The sequence below is a fragment of the Cyrtonyx montezumae genome, unplaced genomic scaffold, assembly GCF_038088225.1.
Source record: "Cyrtonyx montezumae isolate F1298 unplaced genomic scaffold, pur_monq_1.0 scaffold_24, whole genome shotgun sequence".
NCBI lineage: Eukaryota > Metazoa > Chordata > Aves > Galliformes > Odontophoridae > Cyrtonyx > Cyrtonyx montezumae.
In genome coordinates, this window is record NW_027071981.1 from 115,725 (window position 1) to 137,755 (window position 22,031).

At 39.4% G+C, this 22,031-nt stretch overlaps 1 protein-coding gene across 1 annotated transcript in view; it reads right to left on the reverse strand.

Annotated features, from left to right (window-relative positions):
• The window catches only part of EFEMP1 (EGF containing fibulin extracellular matrix protein 1), a 51,282-nt gene that overhangs the window by 5,187 nt on the left and 24,064 nt on the right, over window positions 1-22,031 (reverse strand). The window contains exons 6-9 of the mRNA XM_065739415.1: window positions 10,560-10,682; window positions 6,954-7,073; window positions 4,647-4,766; window positions 3,195-3,314 (exon numbers count right to left, since the gene is read on the reverse strand). Coding sequence (XP_065595487.1) covers window positions 3,195-3,314; window positions 4,647-4,766; window positions 6,954-7,073; window positions 10,560-10,682 — 483 coding nt within the window. The remainder of the gene's footprint in view (window positions 1-3,194; window positions 3,315-4,646; window positions 4,767-6,953; window positions 7,074-10,559; window positions 10,683-22,031) is intronic.

The following is a 22,031-nucleotide window of genomic DNA, read 5'->3' on the forward strand; positions in this document are numbered from 1 at the left end:
TGTGGGAAAAAAGCTCAGATTTGTCCCTGAGGTTTTTGGAAGGGCTTCTCTAGGAAGGTAACGAGTCTGAAAACCCAGCTGAAGTGCCTCTAAACAAATGCATGCAGCATGGGAAATAAGCAGGAGTTGAAAACTGTTCGCTTGGAAAACTATGATATTATTGCTATCACAGAAACATGGTGGAATGATCTGCATAAATGGAATACTGCCACTAAGGGCTATGAGCTTTTTAAAAGGGACAGGCAAGGTAGGAGGGGTGAGGGAGTTGCTCTCTATGTTAAAAAATGCATTGACTGCAAGGAGCTTTTTCTGAGAAACAGTCAGAGAGTAAACTTGGGGCTGTTTATGGAATTGTTGGATGGAATCCCCCAGGAAACTGTCCTTAGAGACAAAGATGTGGAGCAAAGCTGGCTACTCTATAAGGATGACTTTCTGAGAGCACAAGAGCTCTCCATCCCTTGGAATAAGAAAGTAGACAGAGGTGGGAAACTGACACAGGTTGACAAGGACCTGAGCTGGTCAGGCTGAGGGAAAAGGGGGCATGTATAGACAGTGGAAAAAAGGACATGTCACCCTGGCTGGACCTACATAGATGGGATTAGGGAAGTCAAGGCACAGATAGAAATGAATTTAGCAAGAGATGTTTAAAACAAGAAGGGTCTCTTTAGGTACATTGGTCAGAAGAGGCAGGCCAAGGAGAGAGTGCATTCTCTGATAAATGAGAAGGGAGAACTACCTATAGGAGACATGGAGAAGGCTGAGGTACTCAGCGAGGCCTTTGCTTCAGTCTTAACTGGCAGCCAGGATTCTCATATTTCTTCCATCCCTGAAACTCTTGGTGGGAACTGGGGAAACAAATTCCCCTCCGCTGTAGGGGCAGAGCAAGTCGGAGACTGCTTCGTGAGACTGAACGTGTACAATTCTATGGGGCTGGATGACATGCATTCCCAGAGTCCAAAGTGAACTGGCTGATGTGGTTGCGGAATTGCTCTCTGTCATATTTGAAAAGTTGTGGCTGTCAGACGAAGTCCTTGGGGACTGGAAAAAGGGAAACATCACTCCTATTTACAAGAAAAAGAGGAAGGAGGCTGGTGAGCCTCACCTCTGTGCCTGAAAAAATCACAGAGTAGATCCTCCTGGAAGACACGTTAAGACATGTGAAGGACAAGCAGGTGTTTTGAGGCGACCAGCATGGTTTCATCAAGGGAATGTTGTGCCTGACCAATCTGCTGACCTTCTATGAAGGAATGATGGCATTGGTTGACAAAGGAGGAAAACTAATGTCCTCTACCAGCACTTGTGCAAGGCCTTTGACATGGTCCCCCACCACATCCTTATCCCTAAATTGGAGAGAGACGGATTTGAAGGGTAGACCACTTAATGGATAAGGAATTAGTTGAAAGACTGCAGCCAGTGTTGTGGTCAGTGGCTCAACGTACAGGTAGAGGCTGGTTGACAAGCCGTGTCCCCAGGTATTCATCTTAGGATCAGTACTCTTTAACATCAGTGACACAGATGATGGGATTCAGTGCAGCCTGAGCAAGTTTGCTGGTGACACCAAGCTTAGTGGTGCAGTTGATAGAGCAGAACAAAGGGATGCCATCCAGAGAGACCTTGATAAACCTTAAAGGTGGGCTTGCGTGAACATAATGAGGTTCAACAAAGCAATGCGCAAGATTTTGAACTTGGGTTGGAGTAAACCCAGATATGTATGGGAGACTGGGAGAAGAACCTGAGAGTAGCCTTGATGAGAAGGTCCTGGTAAATGAAAAAGTCAGCATGAGTCAGTAGTGTGTGCCTGCAGCTCAGAAGACCAATGATATCCTGGGCTGCATCAGAAGAGAGGTCGCAAGGAGGGCAAGACAGGTGATGGCCCCTCTCTGTCCAAGTCTAGGGCACCCAGCAAAGGAAAGACACTGAGCTTTTGGAGAGGATGTGGAGAAGAGCCACAAAGATGATCTGAGGTCTGGAGCACCTCTCTTATGAAGACAGGCTGAAGGAGCTGGGCTTGTTCAGTATGGAAAAGAAAAGGCTCCAGGGAGACCTCATTACAGCCTTCCAATATTTAAAAAGAGATTACAAACAGGAGGGAAAGGAACTCTGTACTTGGGTAGATAGTGATAGGACAAAGGGAAATGGTTTTAAGCTAAAGGAGGGAAGATTTAGATTAGATGTCAGGGGGAAATTCTTCACTGAGAGGATGGGGAGACGCTGGCGCACGCTGACCAGAGTGGTTACAGATACCCCATCCCTGGAGATGTTCAAGGCCAGGTTGGATGGGGCCCTGGGCAGCCTGACCTAGTACTTTATCTAGCAGCTGGCAACCCTGCCTGCAGCAGAGGGTTGGAATTTGATGATCTTTGAGGTCCCTCCCTTCCAACCCCAGCCACTGATTCTATGAAATTAGTTTGAATTCTAGAACAAAACCATAAAAACAGAAAAAAACAACCCACTGCCTTCCAACATTTTCATCAGTTTGAGCTAATTCCCTCATCCCCTTCTGATGATTAGCACACCTATTTCTAAAAATAAAGTCTATTAAATCAGGTTCAGGATTACAAAGATAATGATTCCTGCACTTAATAAATTGTTCTTCGGTATTTTGGAAGAAATTACAAATAATAAATGTAATAAATATAGTGAGAAAACCAGACTTTAAGACTATAATCGTAGTAATGCGGTGGCATCTAACCACAACTGAACAACCAAACAAAACATTCATTTTCTAAACACAAAAACAGCTGCTCAAAGTTCTTGTTTCTTTTCTTTTTTTCTGTCTGTTATCAGAATATATATCTCATTTCTGTTCTGGCTGCACTTAGGAACTTTTATTAAAAAAAACACGGTATAAAGCGATGCCTAGTGTCTGTAATAAATGGCCTGATATTTTTTCAGGTATCGGTCTTTGGAACTTAGACTCATGACCTGGACATCCAAGAACAGTTTTACTTCAGAACTGAAAAAATTGATTTTTTTTTCCTAAGCATCTGAGGAATTTAAGAGTTTGAGCTGAAGGATTCACATAGAAAGAATATCAAATATACCATCAGTCATCAAATGCAATGTCAACATATCATTTGTAAACATGATTATAACTGTCATAGAACATAAACACTTAGCAGGCATTCTTACTCTTGTGTGAAGTGATGCTGCTAACAATGCAGAATTGAGAGTGTTAAGATAGAGGCACTCACCTTGACATGTTCTGCCTCCCACTACCTGGTAACCTTCAGGGCAGACACAGGAGAATTTTCCTGGTTCGTTCACACACTGATACTGACATATATAACTCGAAGTCCTGCATTCATCAGTATCTGCAGAGAGCAGAACTTAAGAGGCTTGTTTTTATTTTGACACCTACCTTTCTACAGGTTAAATACAATAGCTAGCTGGTGCTTCTAGGAGAAGAAACAATGACGTTTCATTGTCAAAACAGAAATACATTTATTTGAGGGAGCTAAATTAAGACTTCAGAAGCAGTTTGGGAAAACTGGAGTGAGAATTCATAGTTCTACTATTCTAAAAAATGACTACTTCCACAAAAAGCAAATCTGAGATAAGCTAGCATAGCAAAAAAAAATATTGCTTTTCTATTTGTGTGCTATCCTAATGGAGCAGTATTCTGGGAAAGAGGGTAAGACTTCTTTTTTTGTCTTCAAATAATATTTGATATATCTAATTTCTTTTCTTTTTTTTATTTTTTCAATCCTCAGCCCCTTGCCAGAGAGTTGTACTATGAAACTGATTTAAATACCATATGTCATTGCCCAGAAATGAAATTAAAACAAGGAAAACTAGGGAATGGCTTGGAAAACTGTAACACCCTCCTAGTACCTCAGATTTGAACCCAGCCCTTGACTTTCATCAGGGATTATCCTGAAGACTGCATACTTGATGCTTCCTGTTCTGTTCCCTTGCAAGTAAGATTAGTTTAAGAACCTCGGAGAGTAAGCATCTGTAATAGCTGCACTGGCTTCTTTAGGAGGGCAGTGGTAAACCAAAAAGATCTCTTTGGGGCTCACAGACTGGTAGAAGGAATATGGGCTTCCAGGGTGAGATCATCCTGTGTCCAAAAGGAAATTAGAGGACCCCTGTAGAGGCTCTGGCAGAGGACATAAAGTGTTGATTGTATAATCATCAGGAGACGTGCTGTTTGTATACACAGGCTTGAAAGCACCTCAAAAGCCCAATTGTTGTTTCCCTACAATCAAAAATTTAAGGTTTTTATTTTCCAAGGAACCTAACAGCACTTCAAATTTCAACTACTTTTTGTTTTTCACTCCTCTCCAATTCACTTAATGGCCATCAGCATTAGACCACACACAGTTCAATTGTTTGCAAAGCCTTATTCTCCTCAGCTGTGATCTGAACAGCAGTGATGTCTGTCCTCTTTTGTCCTTACTGTTAAAGACAGTCAGCTTTACCTATACATACCTGAATGAAGCTGCAGCCACTAAGGTGCGTATCAGCAACAATATTTGCAACATCAAAGGAACAAAAGCCATCTTAAGGTTTTTGGCAATGAAACACACCTACAGTGCGTTTCCACTTGAATTCTATCCCTTAGTTCACAGAGAGACTTCTGGGAAAATAAATCCAAAATGACCACTCTTCCAAGAAAAAAAAAAAACAAAAACATCACTTACCTTCACAGTTGATTCTATCACTGCTTAACTCAAACCCTGGGTTACACTGACAGATGAAAGAACCCAGTATATTGTAACACTGTTGTGCACATGGGTTATTGGCATCACATTCATTTATGTCTGAAAGGAAAAATTGCAGATCTTTATCTTTTGTACCTAGTAATTAGGCTGATCAAGTGGATTAGTCTTCAGTCTGGGTCTATTGCTTAGCAGGAGCTCAGCTGACTGTATCAATACAGACCTGCAGTCACTGGAACAATGTCAAATCTATGCTTTACATTCCATGTAGAGAAAAAGAGTATTTTTCCAGGAATGAGAGTTATCTGAAAGTGTACTGGATTATTCCAATAATGTTTAGTGTGGCTATTAAACTAAACATTCCAGTCTCTTTTTTTCAGGTATAAAATGCCAAGTCTATAAATAATTGATATAAGGAACACACACTGATAAGACCTCTCAGCATGTGGTGGTTAAGATTTGAGCTATTTTTTACTCCTTACATTTGTTCTTTAAATACCATTTCAATTACAGCATGAGCCTTTTAGGCCAGTAGAATTTTGCAGTGTTCTAAGGCCTAGACCATCCCGGGCAAAGGTATGATTCTCTGCTAGATTTTCCATGATGTGAAGGATATAAGTGAGAACACTGCAGAAGAGGAGCAATTTAAATGCAAGGTTTATATAAGCACAATCACATTTGCAATTTATAACACTTATTTTTATAGGCTGATGACTAATTGTTGCTTCTTTGTTGCTTCCTTATTTTCCTTTGTGTTTCCTTCCTGCATATTTTCCATTCATATTTGTGCTCATCAGCTGTAATCATTAGTAGAGAACTGCAGTGTAAACAATTTTTGAATTCATAGCTTTTGCAAGTGTGTCAGCAACAGTCACCTACAGAAAAAACTAATAATACTGCAAAAAAACCAAACCAACAAATGACAAGGCATTCATGAGACCTAAAACAACGAGAACATTAATTAGCTATACAATCCTCCTGGTCCTGACAATAAATTAATAGGGGAGAACTTACTACCAAGCTTTTTCTCCTCATTCTATTTGGTTTCTGGCAACAGAGTGAAGAACGTACATCATGACAATGCTACCAGAAGGAATAAATAAGCAAGCCAAAGCCACAATTCCGTTTGTTTCCCTTCCAAGAAATATTGACCCACTTTCAATATATGCAAAAGTTGTAAGACAAATGTGATCAGTACAGCTGCAAAGCATTTCTTCTGCCAGATGACTGTTGCAGATGTGAAAGTCTGCCTTGATGCAGCAGCCATTCTTTTACAAATGTTCTTGTTAAGATTTACTTAACCTTTCCTGGTGGGAATATGACTTGTGAGGCTGGGAGGCCTGCATGAGTCTGAAGGAATTTCTTGGTCAAGCACCTTGCAAACTTGGAGCTGTCATACAGATTTGTAATTGAAAGAAAACATCTTGAATTTGAGCTAGGGAAAGGGTCAGATGAGTAACTACTTGTCACATGATTAAGCCCACGTGCAATATTTATCCTATTATTTGGTGGAAAGCAACAAAGCCTCCAATACCACAGTGTCATGCAGAGTGCCTGTACGTGTGTTTATCTAGCCACAGAGAACTCCCAGCCTTCTCCATCACCCATCCCTTGATGTTCATGGCCATTCTCATTCTTCTATTCCTAACTGAGATCTCAGCTGTGTTAAAGTCAACTGCCAAACTGCTGATTTCCAAGGGGTTAGAATTTCAGATCCAAGATAATGTCTCATGAGAAGGAAAAAATTGCTATGAAAAAGGAGAACACTAACCTCACTGCTCATTCAGTACTAGGAGCATGGAAGGCTGCCTGTCTTACTCACCTCCCTAAAGCCTTACTTGGAATTTTGGAGAAGCAACACTGGGCTAAGCAAAACTTTGCTCAGGTTCAGTATGACTATTTATGTTTCTTAGCCCAAATCAGAGGAACACAATGGCAACACAGGTTTTATTCTTTCAACATCAGTCTTGTCTTTAGTACTGTTACTGAGAAATGTGTCCTTAAATCTTGGAGAGTTTTGCTAAAAAAATAGCATCCTTCTATGAAGTACAAATATTTATAATATAAACACATTCAGTATCTTATACTTCAGCAGCCATATCTTCCTTTTTATTATTATGATCTCTAATTCCTTTGCAGCAGATCATATTTCCTACAGTCAGGACAGCCTCCCACTACAGCAACTAGTGTGATGTGTTGGTATCTTTTCTTCTTTATTAAGTTGGGATAAAGACAATTAAATTGCAATCCTGGCAAGTCACGTGCCAGTGCGTGTAAAGAAGCTCTTACCTACACAGGTGTGGTTGTTGGATGCCAGCTGGAAGCCAGCATTGCACTGGCAGTAATACGAACCAGGAATGTTTATGCATCGATGGTGGCAATAGGGAGGCAGTGTGCATTCATCTATATCTGGGTTAGCAAAAAGGAGAAATTAGTTCCAGTGCAATCACGGATGTTCACAGCTGCTGTGTTACCCAACTGTAAAGTTAAATGAACTTGATTAAACGTGAAAAAAGCTGATGTGGGCTAGATATTGTTTCCACAGATTTTAATGGGAATGCTACTTTCCCCTTCCTTTTCATTACATTTTTAAGTCCTCTTCACTGATTGTCTCCCAGCCACTATTATCACTACATACGCCAATTTTACTTTCTCATTCAGTTCCACAGTACTGGCTGTTTTTGTTATTTTGTATAGGCAGAACCCAGAATGTTTCATTCAGCTTTTCAAGACCCAAAATGTCTCATGAACATGCAGACTGCTGTCCAACACAGTGACTGCAACACAGGGCAAATCCAAAAATTCACATGCAGCAAGCTTAGCATATACTAAATCTTTTCAGCCCTGTTATGAAAAAAGTCCAAATTTTCCCCATGAGGACAGATGGATCCCCCAGAAACTGTCCGGGTTCCCAAGGGGCTGCTCTCAATCCCCTTCCCCTCCTGCATACCTCTGCTACACAGCAGCACCGCAGCTCGAGCACCTTGTGGCTGCGCTCTGGGGCTGAGCAAGGCAAGAGCACCGGCTGGAGTTTCTGCTGCCTCAGGCAGCATTCTCCTTCCCTAGGTTCTCGATGCAGATTAGCCCTAGTTGTGAGGTGGAGCAGCCTGCCTTTCAAAGCTTCAGCATTCCTAATGTGCACTGGAGCAGGGTTTTCACCTGCAAACCACACAAAATGTGCAACAGCCCATTCTTCTACCTCCCTGCAATTTAGAAGGTTTCCTTATGCACTGGAGGAGACCTTGCCTGTTTGGCTCCAGATTGATTTTTAAGCTATGTTGCAATGCTGATCGTGCAGAAGTTGTCTTCAGTTACGGCCTGCTTGAGCCTGGTAGAGAAACCCACGCCTGCTCTCCACACATACACAATGGGAGATTTCAAAGGCTCAGTGCTCAGACAAATAAGACTAGTTTTCACTGGAACAAAGAAAGGCACTTCCCATAGCCATGCCAGATCTTGAGTTTCCTACCTCCAGCTGTTTCCACCATAGCTGTGTTTAAAGAGAGGCCAAGTTCGTTTTTTACTTCTTATTTTTTTTATTTTTATTATGAGAAGAGTGTTTGTTTTAATATGAAGTGAAAAAATCATCATTAGAAGTTAACCCCTTCTTTGTCCATTTTGCATCTGCTGTCAGGAGCTAATCTTAGTTTTGGATAAGTTTGAATGAAAAGGCTAACACTGGAAAATTCCTGGCTATCAGTACAGGAGGGGCTGTTACCATAACTGTTTTCTTGCAGGGAAATTCTGAAGCAGAAATGGAATAAATCAGGAGGTACAGCAGCTCTTCCATACCTGAATTTACAGGATTAAGCTCTACAAACTGCTGCTGAACATAGGTGCATAAGCAACACTTTGCATTTTAGGCACTGCATTTCTGCATGGAAATGCTTCCAGGATCACACTCAGATTCAGTGGGTATTTTCCTTGCAGGGTTAGCTCTTGCACTCATCAGCTCCGTACAGACCTAAGTGCTAAGCATAATCTAATCAATTCTGCCAAATCTTCCATTCAAAGTCATGCTGGAGTACAATTCAATTCTATTTGCAGTCCTGTGTTTCAGGAAAGACTAATTCTGCAGTTAGTGAACAACCAAATTCTTGAAGTAAAATAAAATAAAATAGAAAATAAATGACAAATGGTGAGAAATGAGTCCTTTTCTTCCTCTAACTTGAAGCCAAAGAAGTCTGGAAAATTTTTGTTCAAATTTGAGAGGAACATTTCTTCCCACATGGAGAACCTCTATCAAGATCTGGCCCCAAGAACATTTTCTGGCAAAGCTGTTAAAATAAATAAATCCCCAAAAGAGAAAGAAATCCCCAAAGACAGGCTTTATTCTGCAATGCTGACAGTACTAAGTGCATCAATGTACTTATAATTTAGGTCAGCGTGTAATATGTAACACAGGTGTTATTCTTGCTTTTGACCTAAATAAGAGAAGGGAAATCTCACTTCCTGGACAACTTTATGTGTAGATTTAGATGCATAAATGGATTCACACACAAATATATGGGTGTAATATACGTCCTGTAAAGCTTTCAAGTAGGAGCCTGGGCCTTGATATTAAAAGCACTACTGCACAGCACTTCTACATTTCACCAAAAAATTAGATAAAACCCACGTATTTAAAACTTAATATATACATCAGTGACCTGTCAAAACTATTCTTGTGCTTACATTCCCAAACTATTCATCCTCCTTTTGCACAGAAAACTGAGGAATATCAGACCCATCTGTATTTACACCAGTTTATCAGTTTAGAGCCTGATGCATATCTTTAGAAAAGATTCTGGGGGTTGATTTCTATAGCCCTGGGCTCAGAACCCTCAAGAAAAGCTATGGACAGAGATTTAAGTCAGACTGGATGCATACTGGACCTTCTCTAGTACCTTTCCTGCAGCTCTTGGTAGACAGCGGCTACATAAAGTCTTTTCAAGGATTTTTTAAAGAGACAAAACTATTTCTTAAACTTTTTCAAGTGATTTTTCAAATCCTTAACATGAAGAAAAAGAGGAAAAGAAGAAGTTCTGTTCCTGCTTTGCTCTGGACAAAAAAAGAAACAACACAAAAATATGTCTTCTCTTAGGCTGCATAAAACCAGTCTTGTGTCTTAAAAGAAGCAGACTTGAATATATACAGCCGACTGTCCTACTTCACACTTATTTTTAATATCTCTTGTCAGACCTAAGGCTTAGTACTGGAGTGCCTAAAAAAGCATTTCATCCATTGAAGGCATGATTAAAGAGGTGCTACGGCCTGAAGGAGGACTGCAGGAACAAAGTAATGACACTTTTGCATAGCATTCCCCAAATGAGTGTGGAATAGGAAAGATGCAGTGCTTATGCCTCACTTGGATTTAATTTAATGCTATACTTGTATAGGTCCCAGAGGCGCTGATGGTTTATTTTGGCCCAAGGAATAAAGCACAGTGGTTTACAAGTTGCAAATATCATATACTTGCATTCAGAGTTTCCACCTCTTTCATTTATACTCATAAACCAGAATGTGCATGGGGGCTCTGCAGCGCAAGGATTAGGTCCATGTGAAGGTAGTGCTTTGTCCTGCAGATCTGGACTCAAATCTCACTGAGGTCAGTGGAAAGACATGCTTTAGTTTGCTGCTATCACAGACTTATGACTGTATCTGGGACATTAGGCAATGCCCCAATACAAATAATAAACAGAACGGTAACTATTGAGAAACTTAATCTTGGGAAGTTCAATTCCAAGTGTTGATTACACTCAAAATAGTTTCTAGTTACATATTTTAGTGATTAATTGTTTTGATAAAGTGATTATTCCATTGCATTTTGAAAATAAACAGCTTTTTTATCCACATGTTCTATTATAAAAACTTCAAGTAATGAAAGAAAATAATGTGGGCCATAGGAAGACTTACCAATGCACTGCTCCCCTCGTTTCTGATAACCTGAAGGACACTGACAGCTGAAGGACCCTCTGAGATTGACACACACTTGGTCAGCTCTACAGTTATGAGTTCCTGTAGCACATTCATCTATATCTTTAGAAAAACAGCAAAAATAAAATTAGTCCCAAAGCTTACTTCAATTATTTAACCTGTTGAAACATTTTACCTGTTTTCAAGTTAAACACAAACGAGGGCAGCAAAGTTCAGAAACTCCAGAGATGGAATCTTGAAGTTTATTCCATTTGCAGGATATGAACTTTGATCACATTCCTCACAGTTTTTAACCACATCTGAAAATATTTCCAGATATAATTATTTAAAATAATAACTTTTTTGTTGTTGTTGGTCAAGTAGCATTATTGTTTGTACTTATCAATATAAAACTTTCTGAAGGTGTCTTGCAACTCTATGCTACTTTACCCATTTGGCTGTTTTTTCTATGCTGAACTAACCCAGAAGACTTCGGTAAAAGTAGCTGAGCTCTTTCTCAAGAATGAGATGGTTTAGAAATATTTTGCTAATGTTATAAAGGACTCTGGTGATCTTTTTTTTTTTTGCATGGTTCCCATGCTCCACATTTTTGAGAGGGACTTGGAACTTGGTATGCGGTGGCCTTCTCATCAGGAAGAGATCTGCCTCATCATTCCCATGAAAATTCCCTTAATTTAGTCAATCTGCTCAAGTATTTGGAAATGGTGCACGTCTGTCTGTATTTGAGCAGTAGAGCTAAAAATGCAAAGAGCAGACCAGTACTTTCCTGTGTAATTCAGGCAGCTTTTCGTTCACACTAAGTGCAGGCTTATACAAGTATAAAAACATTCCGCCTTTGCCTATTTGTTATAACTGCTGGAGGTACTTACATGCAATTAGACTGCATGTGCTGACAAACAGCTTGCTTAAAATGGAACTGCAATTTTATTTTCTCATCTGAACATCCAAAGCTTTAGAAAGCTTTTTATTGTAACCTGACACAGTACAGTGAAAGGACTTTTAATTTTGGCATTCTACAGAATTTGGAGACTCTAGGCTGAATAAACAAATTCCTTCAAAGTTATGGTCTCTAGTTTACAAATCTCAGCTGACCTCTCTATTTGTATAGGCACTTGGGATGTTAGAACATCACCAGTGGCAGATTCTGGGTGGTGCTTTGGAAAAAATGATGGATCACATCGCAAATGAAAACAATTTTGACCACAAGATTCAATAAAAAACAAACCAACGACAGTCTGAATTAACTCTCAGTGTTTGCCCTTTCCCCCAATGTCAAAATATTTTACATATACATTTGTATTTTTTAATCTGGTAGGAAAAATGGAGACCTTCTATTTTAGCCTGTTCTTTGCAGTCTGCACAGTACCAGCCACAGTACCACGCTGATGTGCTGGTGCAGGCCTTGCTGACTGCACTGTTCTCCAGGGACAGCTGAAAAGCACATTCTCAGGTGTAAACATCTTCAGAGTCTAGATCTGGCTGCCTCATACCAACCCGAAACATCATTAACCACTTAAGCCAAAGCACAGTGGATGCAGTGCAAGTCTTTGTGGGGACTTTGCTATGCTTTGAAAATACCCCCAGCTTGCACAGAAGCTGAAAATAAAATGGCTGTGATACTCATATGGATTAAACCCTTTTGAATTATATGCACTGTTGTGGAACAGAGAAAACTGGCTGGATCCATAGGAACCTCATATACAAGTAAGTTTAACATAAGCGAGCTTTTAAGGTGGATTAGTTACAAAGCATTAAGTCCTTGTGTAGTCACTTGTATCCCTGGTTTGATTTCTACTGAGTTTATTTTTCTATGGAATAATAAGCAACCCAGCTATAACAAAACAAACTAGATTGACTTACGCACTCAGGGTCTTTGATTTCTGTCCCAATGGTAAGTTCAGTTTGAAAGAAAAACAATTATTGAAAAGTTTTGTTTGCCTGCTAACCTCTTCCTCAATTGGACACCGTTGGAGGATTTGACACTATGGCCACAAAGATCTGCATTTACAAGGAGGACCTTTTCTTGAGGTTTATTTCAAGGAACCTCCTAGAGCCCTCTTTAGCTTTTTGCTTCAGTCAGTGCCCTGAAGTGGGCTGCAGCTCACCAGTGGGTGGGCATGTACATCCTGCCCACCTTCTACATGCTGTAAAAATGCCTGTGAACGTGGTACTTTCACTATTTTGGCTGCTGTTGTTAGACGGCTTTTTTTTTTTTCTCCTTTTGAGATAGTTGCTAGTCAAGCCAGGTAGAGAGGTATGTGGGGGAAGGTACTGACAGTTCTCTGAGAACCCGTCTTTTTTTTTTTTTGGTGTGCTTCCAAGTACATATTGACTGAACTGCCTGACTTGAGAAGCAAAGAAGGACAGGAGGTTGACATGCTTAGAGCAGTCCTGCTCATATCTGTGCAAAGGACTTGGAAATATTAAGGGAAATTAACTGGTAGCCTAAAGATCATTTTTTGTAAGTGCTTCAAGGAAAATACTGTGGGAGGAGAACAACAGGCAACTATGCTAAGAAGGATCCAGTGCTGGAACATTCAGTTCTGAAATCTTCAGTATTGCAATAATTACAGCTATATCTACTATTGTGATTGATAGAAAAGGGTGAGGAAGTGCGCGAAGATTTCAGTGCTGGAAGTGGAGCCAGATGCGAATTGTATTGGTGTGATACCAGAGGCAGCCCAGCCCTTATGGAGTAAAGAAAGAAGCACTGGTGGATTTGGCAGTGAGATGCTGCTGCACAGATCTCTGCATCTACACTCAGCGAGGCCCAAAGAAACGCTGAGCTTCTTAGCGCATGTCAGTGTGACCTGAACCGTCCTCCACTAGAGAAATACTCATTTTTTCTAATTGCACCAAAAGTTATTCAAACAACAGGGGAGTGGAATTTATAGAAAGGATGCTGGAGGTCTGCTTGGGATGAGGTGGATCAGCACTATTTTTCTCAAGCGTGCTAGCATGTTGAGCAGTGTATACAAACACATGCACTATCCCCGCCTCATGTGAAACGCCCTCAATGGCCTTGCCATTACTGACCTGAGACTGCCACTTCTTTGTTCATAGCTCTTGAACGGGTAGACTGCCTACAGTTGCTTAGGGTGTGACTGAACTCTAATGTGAAGCTTTCAGATTATTCCGTCAGTTATGTCCCTATTGTATGAAAATTGGTAACTCCTAAGTCTTCACTATTCTAAGAACTTGCTTTTCCAGTTTAAATCGCCCTTTTCCAATCTGTTAAGATTCCTAGCTTGTTTATCATAAATTGCACTGTGCCCTCAGATTCTGACAGCAATCTGGAAACAGCATCAATTCTTACTTTCATCTGTATCAAATGCAATAAATACTGGGATGAGACAATGATTACACAAAGCATGTGTTTTTCCTTAAATCCTACCAGCTCATTCCATTTGATCTTTCTTGACAAAATCCTTGGCCTTAAATGCGACGAGTAAATGAGGGTATTGGGAAGCCATCCTTTTGGTTTCCACCTATTGCAGACACACGTGACTGGACTGATTCAACAACTGCGAAGATGCAGCAAGCTGGGGCAAGGCTGTGATAGAAAGTCCTGTAAGAACATCACAGAGCTCACCAGCTTTAATCCTAAGAGAAAGATAAATTTGTTTGACCTTTCCTCTAGCATGATTGTTTAATAACATCTGTACGTGCATGTATATTTATAATAATTAAAAAAATTAAAAGAAGACACTGCACACACTTGTCTCTCTGGGGAGAGGGTGAAAGAACAAACATGTGACAGATGTTTGTCATGTTGCTTAATGCACTACTGGAAAGCACTCAAGATACCACAGTGATGAGTGCAGTATAAGAAACAGACCTAGAAAGAAAATAAAGGGCTTTTACAAGCTCATTCTTGAGCACCTTTCCTCTGCATCTTCTTTTCCAGATTTAGTGTCATCACGACAAAGTTTGTTGCTGTGTTTCAGTAACTGATGCCACAGCTGAAGCTTCAATCTCATGCAAGAATCCTGTAAGCTGTGCGTGAAAACTCATTCCTTAGCAACTTTGTTTAAATTTCATTTCTACACATTACACATTTTCTCACCAAGGTAGGTAATTTAAATTACACTGGTATCCCAACAATGAAAATGAGCTTCTCTTAGCATCACTCTATTTTGTTATATTTTCTAGTCTTGACTAATTCACTACAGATAAACAAGAGCAGAAGGTTTGTGTTAAATTGCTGAAGAACCCGACTGGTATTTGATCATTGATACATGCAACATATGAAATACAGATGAATTCTTAAACTCACTGCATCTGAGTCTAAGATGTTGCTCAAATATCAGATAATTACTCTGACATCAGTGCTGTGATTTACACATGCAAAAGGTTTAGCAGCTGAGCCCACGACAGCAAAGGGCATGGCTAAGAAGCTGAACAAGCTTGCCAGAGCAAGCACCACCACTAGGGCTTCTCCACTCACGTCTACCTGTTGCTGCTCCTGGAGTATTAAAGCCCACGAACTTTATGAGAAGCCACTGTGAGAGGCTTAAGGTACTAATAAGAGCTTTTATGTAAATATTTATTTTGTAATAGAAGTTTAATTAATCCTCTTGAGTGTCAAAACACTTCAAAGGAATTCTTTATATCTCTAATTAGCCAGGCTAACCTACTCTTATCTCCTTAAGCCAGTGCACATTCTGTTGAGGCTGATGCCATTTAATTCTTTGACAATTATTCTCCAGGCAGTCACAGCCGAGTAGTTGCACAATTTCCTCTGAAAAAAAAAACCTGAGGCTCTCCACCTATCCTTTTGTAGATCCTATGTATTTGAAAACTGAACCGGGCTATCTTCAGTGTCTTGATTATTGTAGTATTTACACTGCCTTCCAGCAGCCTAATCAACGGCAAACTGTCATTATGGGATATACTTTTACTTTAAATAGTTATCTATCTGTAAATACAAAATGTTTATTAAATTGGTATTGGGATTGAGTGCTTGAATTTCCCTATTGCTTACAGTATCCAGAATACGACCTTGAGAGATCACTACAGTTTGACAATCAAGTAACTGGAGAGTAGAAAATGCAGGAGTCGGTTTTCTGAACAGTCATAATTTAGAATACAAGAATTATGACAGTCTTTAATTGTATGAATCTCACATTCTGTTCTCAAGTTTGTCCTCAGTCAAACGTTACCACTCCCGAAATGTGTTAAGAGGTACAGTACTTTATCCTTGGGGAATGCTGTGACAGTGCAGAAATTGCAACGATTACTGTTGTATAAAAACCTTAAATTAATTTAAAGAGTCAGAGTTAACAGAGAAAGAAGAATGTTACAGTTAAGACAGTGGTCTCTCTGTTCAGTTACACACAAGCCACATAGCACTTTTGGAAGCGGCTACAGAAATTCTCAACTATACTACAGAAAATATGTCCATCAGGCCCATGTGATTCATCCAAAACAAATGCTGCCTTTTGCAGTGATCTCCTGGGCTCCTCTGGAGGGCTCATTTTAGAGACTTTCATACTGATGACCATCTCCTGATTAAGATAACACTGATTTGCAAAGGCTACAGTTTGAAGTTTCCAAAGTAATGGTAGAACCATGGAGGGCAGCAGAGTGTGCTCTTCTATTCCTTCAAAATATAAACCAACTTGCATTTCATAGTTTTAATTCCAGAAGCCTCACTAATAGCTATACCCAGTGATTCCCTCATTTTCCAGAAACGTACCCACACTCCCTCCCGCAGTGATTTACACAATTATGTCCTTCCACTGCTGACTTTGGCAGCCTGCTCTATATTTCAACCACTAGTTGTGTACAGAAATTTAGCTTGACCGACTCTTCAGCTATAGCTTTCTCTAAATCTACTATATGGCTCTCTGTTTTAGAACTAGTTCATTTTTCTACTTCTTCCCTGCAATCCATTCTCTCAGGCTCATATCTATATCCATAAAACTCTTTCCTAGTCTCGTTCTGAGCTACAAACCTGGCTCAGTTCCCTTCATGCTGTGATTCATTTTTCCCAAACCCCCTGACTCATGCCACTTGCTCACTTATGTAACGGCTTAATCTCTGTAATTTTCTTCCTATCTTTATGAGAGGTACATCAATTCACAGGATGCATTTCACCAGTGCTTCAAACTTTTGTAAAAGTCCAATCCCAACTATCCTTTGTCTTATTTCAATCACTTACATCTTTCCTCCTTTAGCTTGTACCTAGCTGTGTTCTTGAGTTACTCAAGTATGCCTTACTCTTGGGACTGCAGTGCTTGGCTTCTTGGTGCTCACTGGTTCTCAACATACTGCAATTTACTACACAGTTTTCCTTCTCTGCTTGCATGTTCATGTGTTCAAACCAGTCAGAAAATGCTTGTGAGTCTCTTTCTCTATTCTGGTCTGTAGCAACTCTGCAAGCAGAATATTACAACACATCAAGAAAGGGGATAGTTACCCTACAGGACTCAAATTCTTTCCTCTGTCCCTGCTGAGCAGTGCTAGCCGAGCAGCTCCTGAATGGTTTATACAAACCAAAACCAGAATAACTCCAGCCATGTCAGTGTTGCACTTGTCACTAACTTCAGTGAAGCTGTTCTCAGTGTTTTGAATGTAAATGATAAATATTTTGGTTAATCGGTTTAAATTTTCTGAATTCTCAGTATGAGTGAGACCAGAAAATGACTCAGTCTATTTTTCTAACAGACACAGCTGAACTTAAAACATTGCCTCCCACAGAAGCAATGGCACCAGTGAGTCTGATACTAGACACACAACGATCTGCACAGCCTCACAGGTATCTTGGACAGCTTACTTAACTTTAGGCAATACCTTTCACTTTTTATCCCTTTCATTAGCTTTCCTTCTCAGCCTGTTAAGATATTTTTTATTAGTATTTCTCAGAAATGACCAGGTAAGGGTAAAAAATTTGAAGAAATTAAAACACTAAACTTTTTCCATTAGCACAGGCTTACTTTATTGTACCAAATTAAGTATTTGGTCCCTTATTTATGTTTCTTATACTGTTCTTGCAACTGAAGCCAAACTCGCTGCTATGTTGTTTCCTGGATCCTCCCTGATCCTTTCTTACACATAGGAACAACATTAGCAACCTCCAAATTCCCTGGTTCCCTCCCCAGCCATAGCAAGCTATCAACAATTTCTGTCAAAGGCTTTTCTATTTCCCTTGCTACTTCCTTCAACATTTGGGATGTTATTCATCTGGGCTGAATGCCCAGACAACTTTTAACTCCTTGGTGTTGGGAGGCTGTGTTTTGTGGTGGTAAATACCAGCAGAAAATCTGTTTCATAACATCAGGTTGGTAGGTACCAAGAGACTAAATATTTGGAGGATTTTCTTACTTTGAGTGGTAGAACCTACTAATACCAAAGGCTTGTACTGTAACAGTGCAGTCACTATCCAGTGGTGTGATGAGGTAGCAGCCCATAAACTCCCTTTTTATTGTTGTCTTTTCCTCCTTCCTTTTAAATTTTCCTTTGGCCCTTTCATGTTAAGTATATTGGACTGACTGCCCTGGTAACAAGCTTTCACAGTTGAGCGAATGTAACCTGCACACATGCTTGTTTGCACAAGAAAAATATAAGCAGGAGCCAAGACCTACATTTAAGCAAATAAGTGAGGTAGAATGTTTAAAATAAAATGATTTTCATGAAAAATGGTGTAACTTTTTTTGGTAAGCTGAAATGTTCTCTCACGTATTTGTGAGTACTGCAAAGTGAACTCTTTGTAGGTTTGTCCTCTAGGACAACTGGACATCATGGCATAACAGAACAGAAGTAAAACAAAGTATTAATGCAGAAAGTATGGGAAAAAACAATGTAATGCAGTAGAACTTTGTAGTTCCTTGCACAATTTCTGTCTTTCAACTGAAGAAGAGTTAGCACCTACTATGAATTTGGGAAAGTTACTCAACCATAGTGATTTCATGAATATGGAGGTACAGGAAAAGCATCCTTCCTCTAATTACTCAACAGAGTTAACAAGAGGATCAAGCTATAATAATCAAGTGCAATAATAATCAATATCAAGCTATAATAAATAATCAAGCTATAATAATCAAACTGCAGTACTTTGTCAGAATTATGTACTGTCTCTGCTATGTCCAAACTGAATTGACTTCTCACATAGAATAGTTAAATAAAGGAGTGAGCCATAGCTTTCAGCACTAGAACATCCTCTACATGTTTGTTTGGGAGTGGCAGGCAGCTAAAGAGAAAAAAACAAAAACGAATAAAGCTTTGAACTGATGCATTACTTCCTTTCTTCTCCACTTTGCCTCAGTCTGTAGCTTCCTTCTCTAGAACAGTATGCCATGCAGTCTGCAAACTGCAGTGCAAAAGGAAAATTGTTTTTGATTCTGAGATTATATTTGACTACGATTGACAGTGAGATGCTACATGCAAAATGTTTTTGCTATCCATAATGTAACTAAATAATTATAAGTATTGAGACAGTTCTTCAGTGGTAAGATCACAGAAACATAAAATCATAAAGGTTGGAAAAGACCTCAAAGATTATCTAGTCCAACCATCAACCCACTCCCACTGTGCCACTAAACCATGTCCCTGAGTGCCACATCTTCATAGTTCTTTAACACCTCCAGGGACAGTGACCCCACCACTTCCCTGAGCAGCCTGTGCCACTAACTCACCACACTTCTGGAGAAGGACATTTTCCTAATATCCAACCTGCATTAGTACCCAAAAGTATGTTCTGTTCCCTTGCTTTCTGCACAGTAGATGTCCAGGTTGGAAATGGCACGGGAAGTTAAAAACCTAATGCTGTTCTACAGCTTAAACAACTTCTTCTACAGAACACTGTGTATTTTTCTTCAGGCCCCTACAAGTACAAGCCGTGGCTCATCCTAACCTGTAGGACTGTGCTCTGCTAAAAGAATGTACTTTATTACCAAGCCAGAAATGTAGGTTATTAAATAGAGCTGTACATAAAGCACTGTTCAAGTGACAGAAATTAAAATGATTATTACAATTAAAAGTAGTATGGCTAACATGAGAACAACATTAGTCTAATACAGGGCCCTAAAAACTATTTCTAAGAACCAAAAGAATCTTCTGTCCATGTTGAAGTCAACATAAACTTCTGAAAAATACAACACAGGTGTAACATATGTCTACAGTTAAAGCTACTCAAAGGGAATAATACTTTTTTTCCCCATTAGAAGAACAAAATGTTAACTGTTAGTCTCTCTATTCATCAAAAAGGCAAATATTTCATGGTTTTGATCTACGTTCACTTAAAACTTATATTTTTCTGGGACCATAAATGGGGGAATACTTGCTTTCAAGCTGAATCCAATAATTCAGTGAAATACATCTGTGAATCTCAGAGTGCTTCAAAATGTGAGCTGTCATAATGGTAAAGTTTTTGACTTACATTGCAAAAGCTTATTTTTACTTTCAGTAGAGTATTTCCTGCAGTTGCTTTCTTGTGATTTTGTGCTAGAGGTCTAACTTGTGCATTTTGGTTCATGCCTGCCTAAGTGAGGATCACCCACCCATGATGACCAATACACTTGGCCTACACTCAAAAACAACAAGGGTGGATTAAACTATTCCATTATTGCAGATGAAAGAGTTCTCCCCGACATCTGGCATATCATCTTCAAAACTGATATGGAACGTTTCCATAAATTCAGCTTAACATTGTTTTTGTGAGTGTTCCAAAGTATTTTTAACATTAAGAAATAGCATGCAAACGAATTTCCTATTTGAAAAGTAAATGTCTTGTTTTTATTCTTTAATTCATCCAGTTATTAAAAAAAAAAAAAAAAAAAAGATGTTCACTTAACTTGAATCATACTGTTCTGTTTATTCAAGTTAATGGAAAAGCTAGTCAGTGTTTGATGTAAAGCTGCCCCCTTGCTTGAAAGAAAACCAAACAACTGGTTATGAATTATGAATATCTCCTAATAGTTTCCAGAATTATCTGAAGGATGTATTTTTTTTCTTAATTACATACCCTTAAAAGTTCCAAGTTCCCTATTCATTTCCATTTTGTTTATTTCTCTCCTTGGAAACCTCATAGCGTTTTCCTTCAATGAGGCTTGACTGAACAAAATAACAACCTGTAATATTAGGGAAACTAAGGCCTGAAAGCTCATTGTGGTTTTTAATTAGGAAGAGCAAGATTCACTTATTAAATCTTTGTAAGCCTTTTCACAGCACTTATACTGGTAGCTGCTGAATCCCTGCAAAGGAAAATACTGAGCTTGTACCCAAACAGTGTACTTAAGAACACATTTCAAATCCCAACTTTTGTTTTTGCACGTCCTCAGAACAGCAGTTCCTGCAAAAATGTTGCCTTTCTTCTTATGTTGGTATGACTTGAACTGTTTCAGCCTTAATGAGAGATACTCTTGTGAGGCATCGGCTACCTCCTTAATTTGAGGGAGGCATCTCCACGTGGGAGCTGCTGGCAAAGGGACCACAACTGGGGATGCAGTCTGGTGAAGTTATCAACTGAACAACTAATTAACACAGCAAGCAAACGGATGGACTGACACTGCGACGCCAAATCCTATTAAAAAAAACCAGCCTGATATTTGTGGGTAGTGAATGCAACTCAGTGGACAGCTGCTCCTCTGCTCACTTAAAATAAAAAGGATCCTTGAGGGATAAGGGACTTAAAATATTTTATATATTTTATCAACAAAATCTTATTCTCCTTATGCCTTTGCAGGCTGAGTGAGCTGTTTCAGGAACTGTAACTGTAGTTCCCAAGCTGAAAACATTTAAGTTCAAGTCAAGTTCAAAGGCAATTATCAGAAGGAGAAAGCTTATCTAAATGATGATATTGTTTTTAGCACTAATCATCCTATCTGTTGGCAGTACCAACATGCTGCAATCTCCACAGCTTCCTACATAAATAAGCAGATTCCTGATGCCGTTCCAACTTCAGAAATGCCTTTGAAAGCATTATTTAGTTATGAATTTTTTCTACATGTGTTTCTTCTAGTGTTGCTGTATGTACTCACAGATGCTCTGTTTTGGAGAACTGTATCTAAAACCAATTTATTTTTAATATAGTCAGAGAGCACTGGCCTGTATATTACCTTCTCATGAAATCAGAATGTTGAAAGAAATTCACTTCCGTGCTCTCTACAGCTTTTGAGTGATAAAATAACAAAAGCAAAGAATGGAAATAGTACTTAAAATAAGACACATCAATTGATTCAGTCCAAAATATACTCTAGGGAAGGGAGGGGATTGGAAGAGCTGAGATAGAAAAACACAATGTTCAGGTTGCACAGTTCAAGTGAAGAGAAATAGATGTGCAGAAATTAAGATTGCTGTGACAATATCAATTTGACAGTGCTACAAGCAAGCAGTATGGCAAGGTATTAACCTAACCAACAGCAGGAATGTTATCTTGTACATTTTTATCTTCCTCTTCTTCTCTTATTTCAAATTTGCATTCTCCATTCAAATTCTAGTGGAAAATCCAAC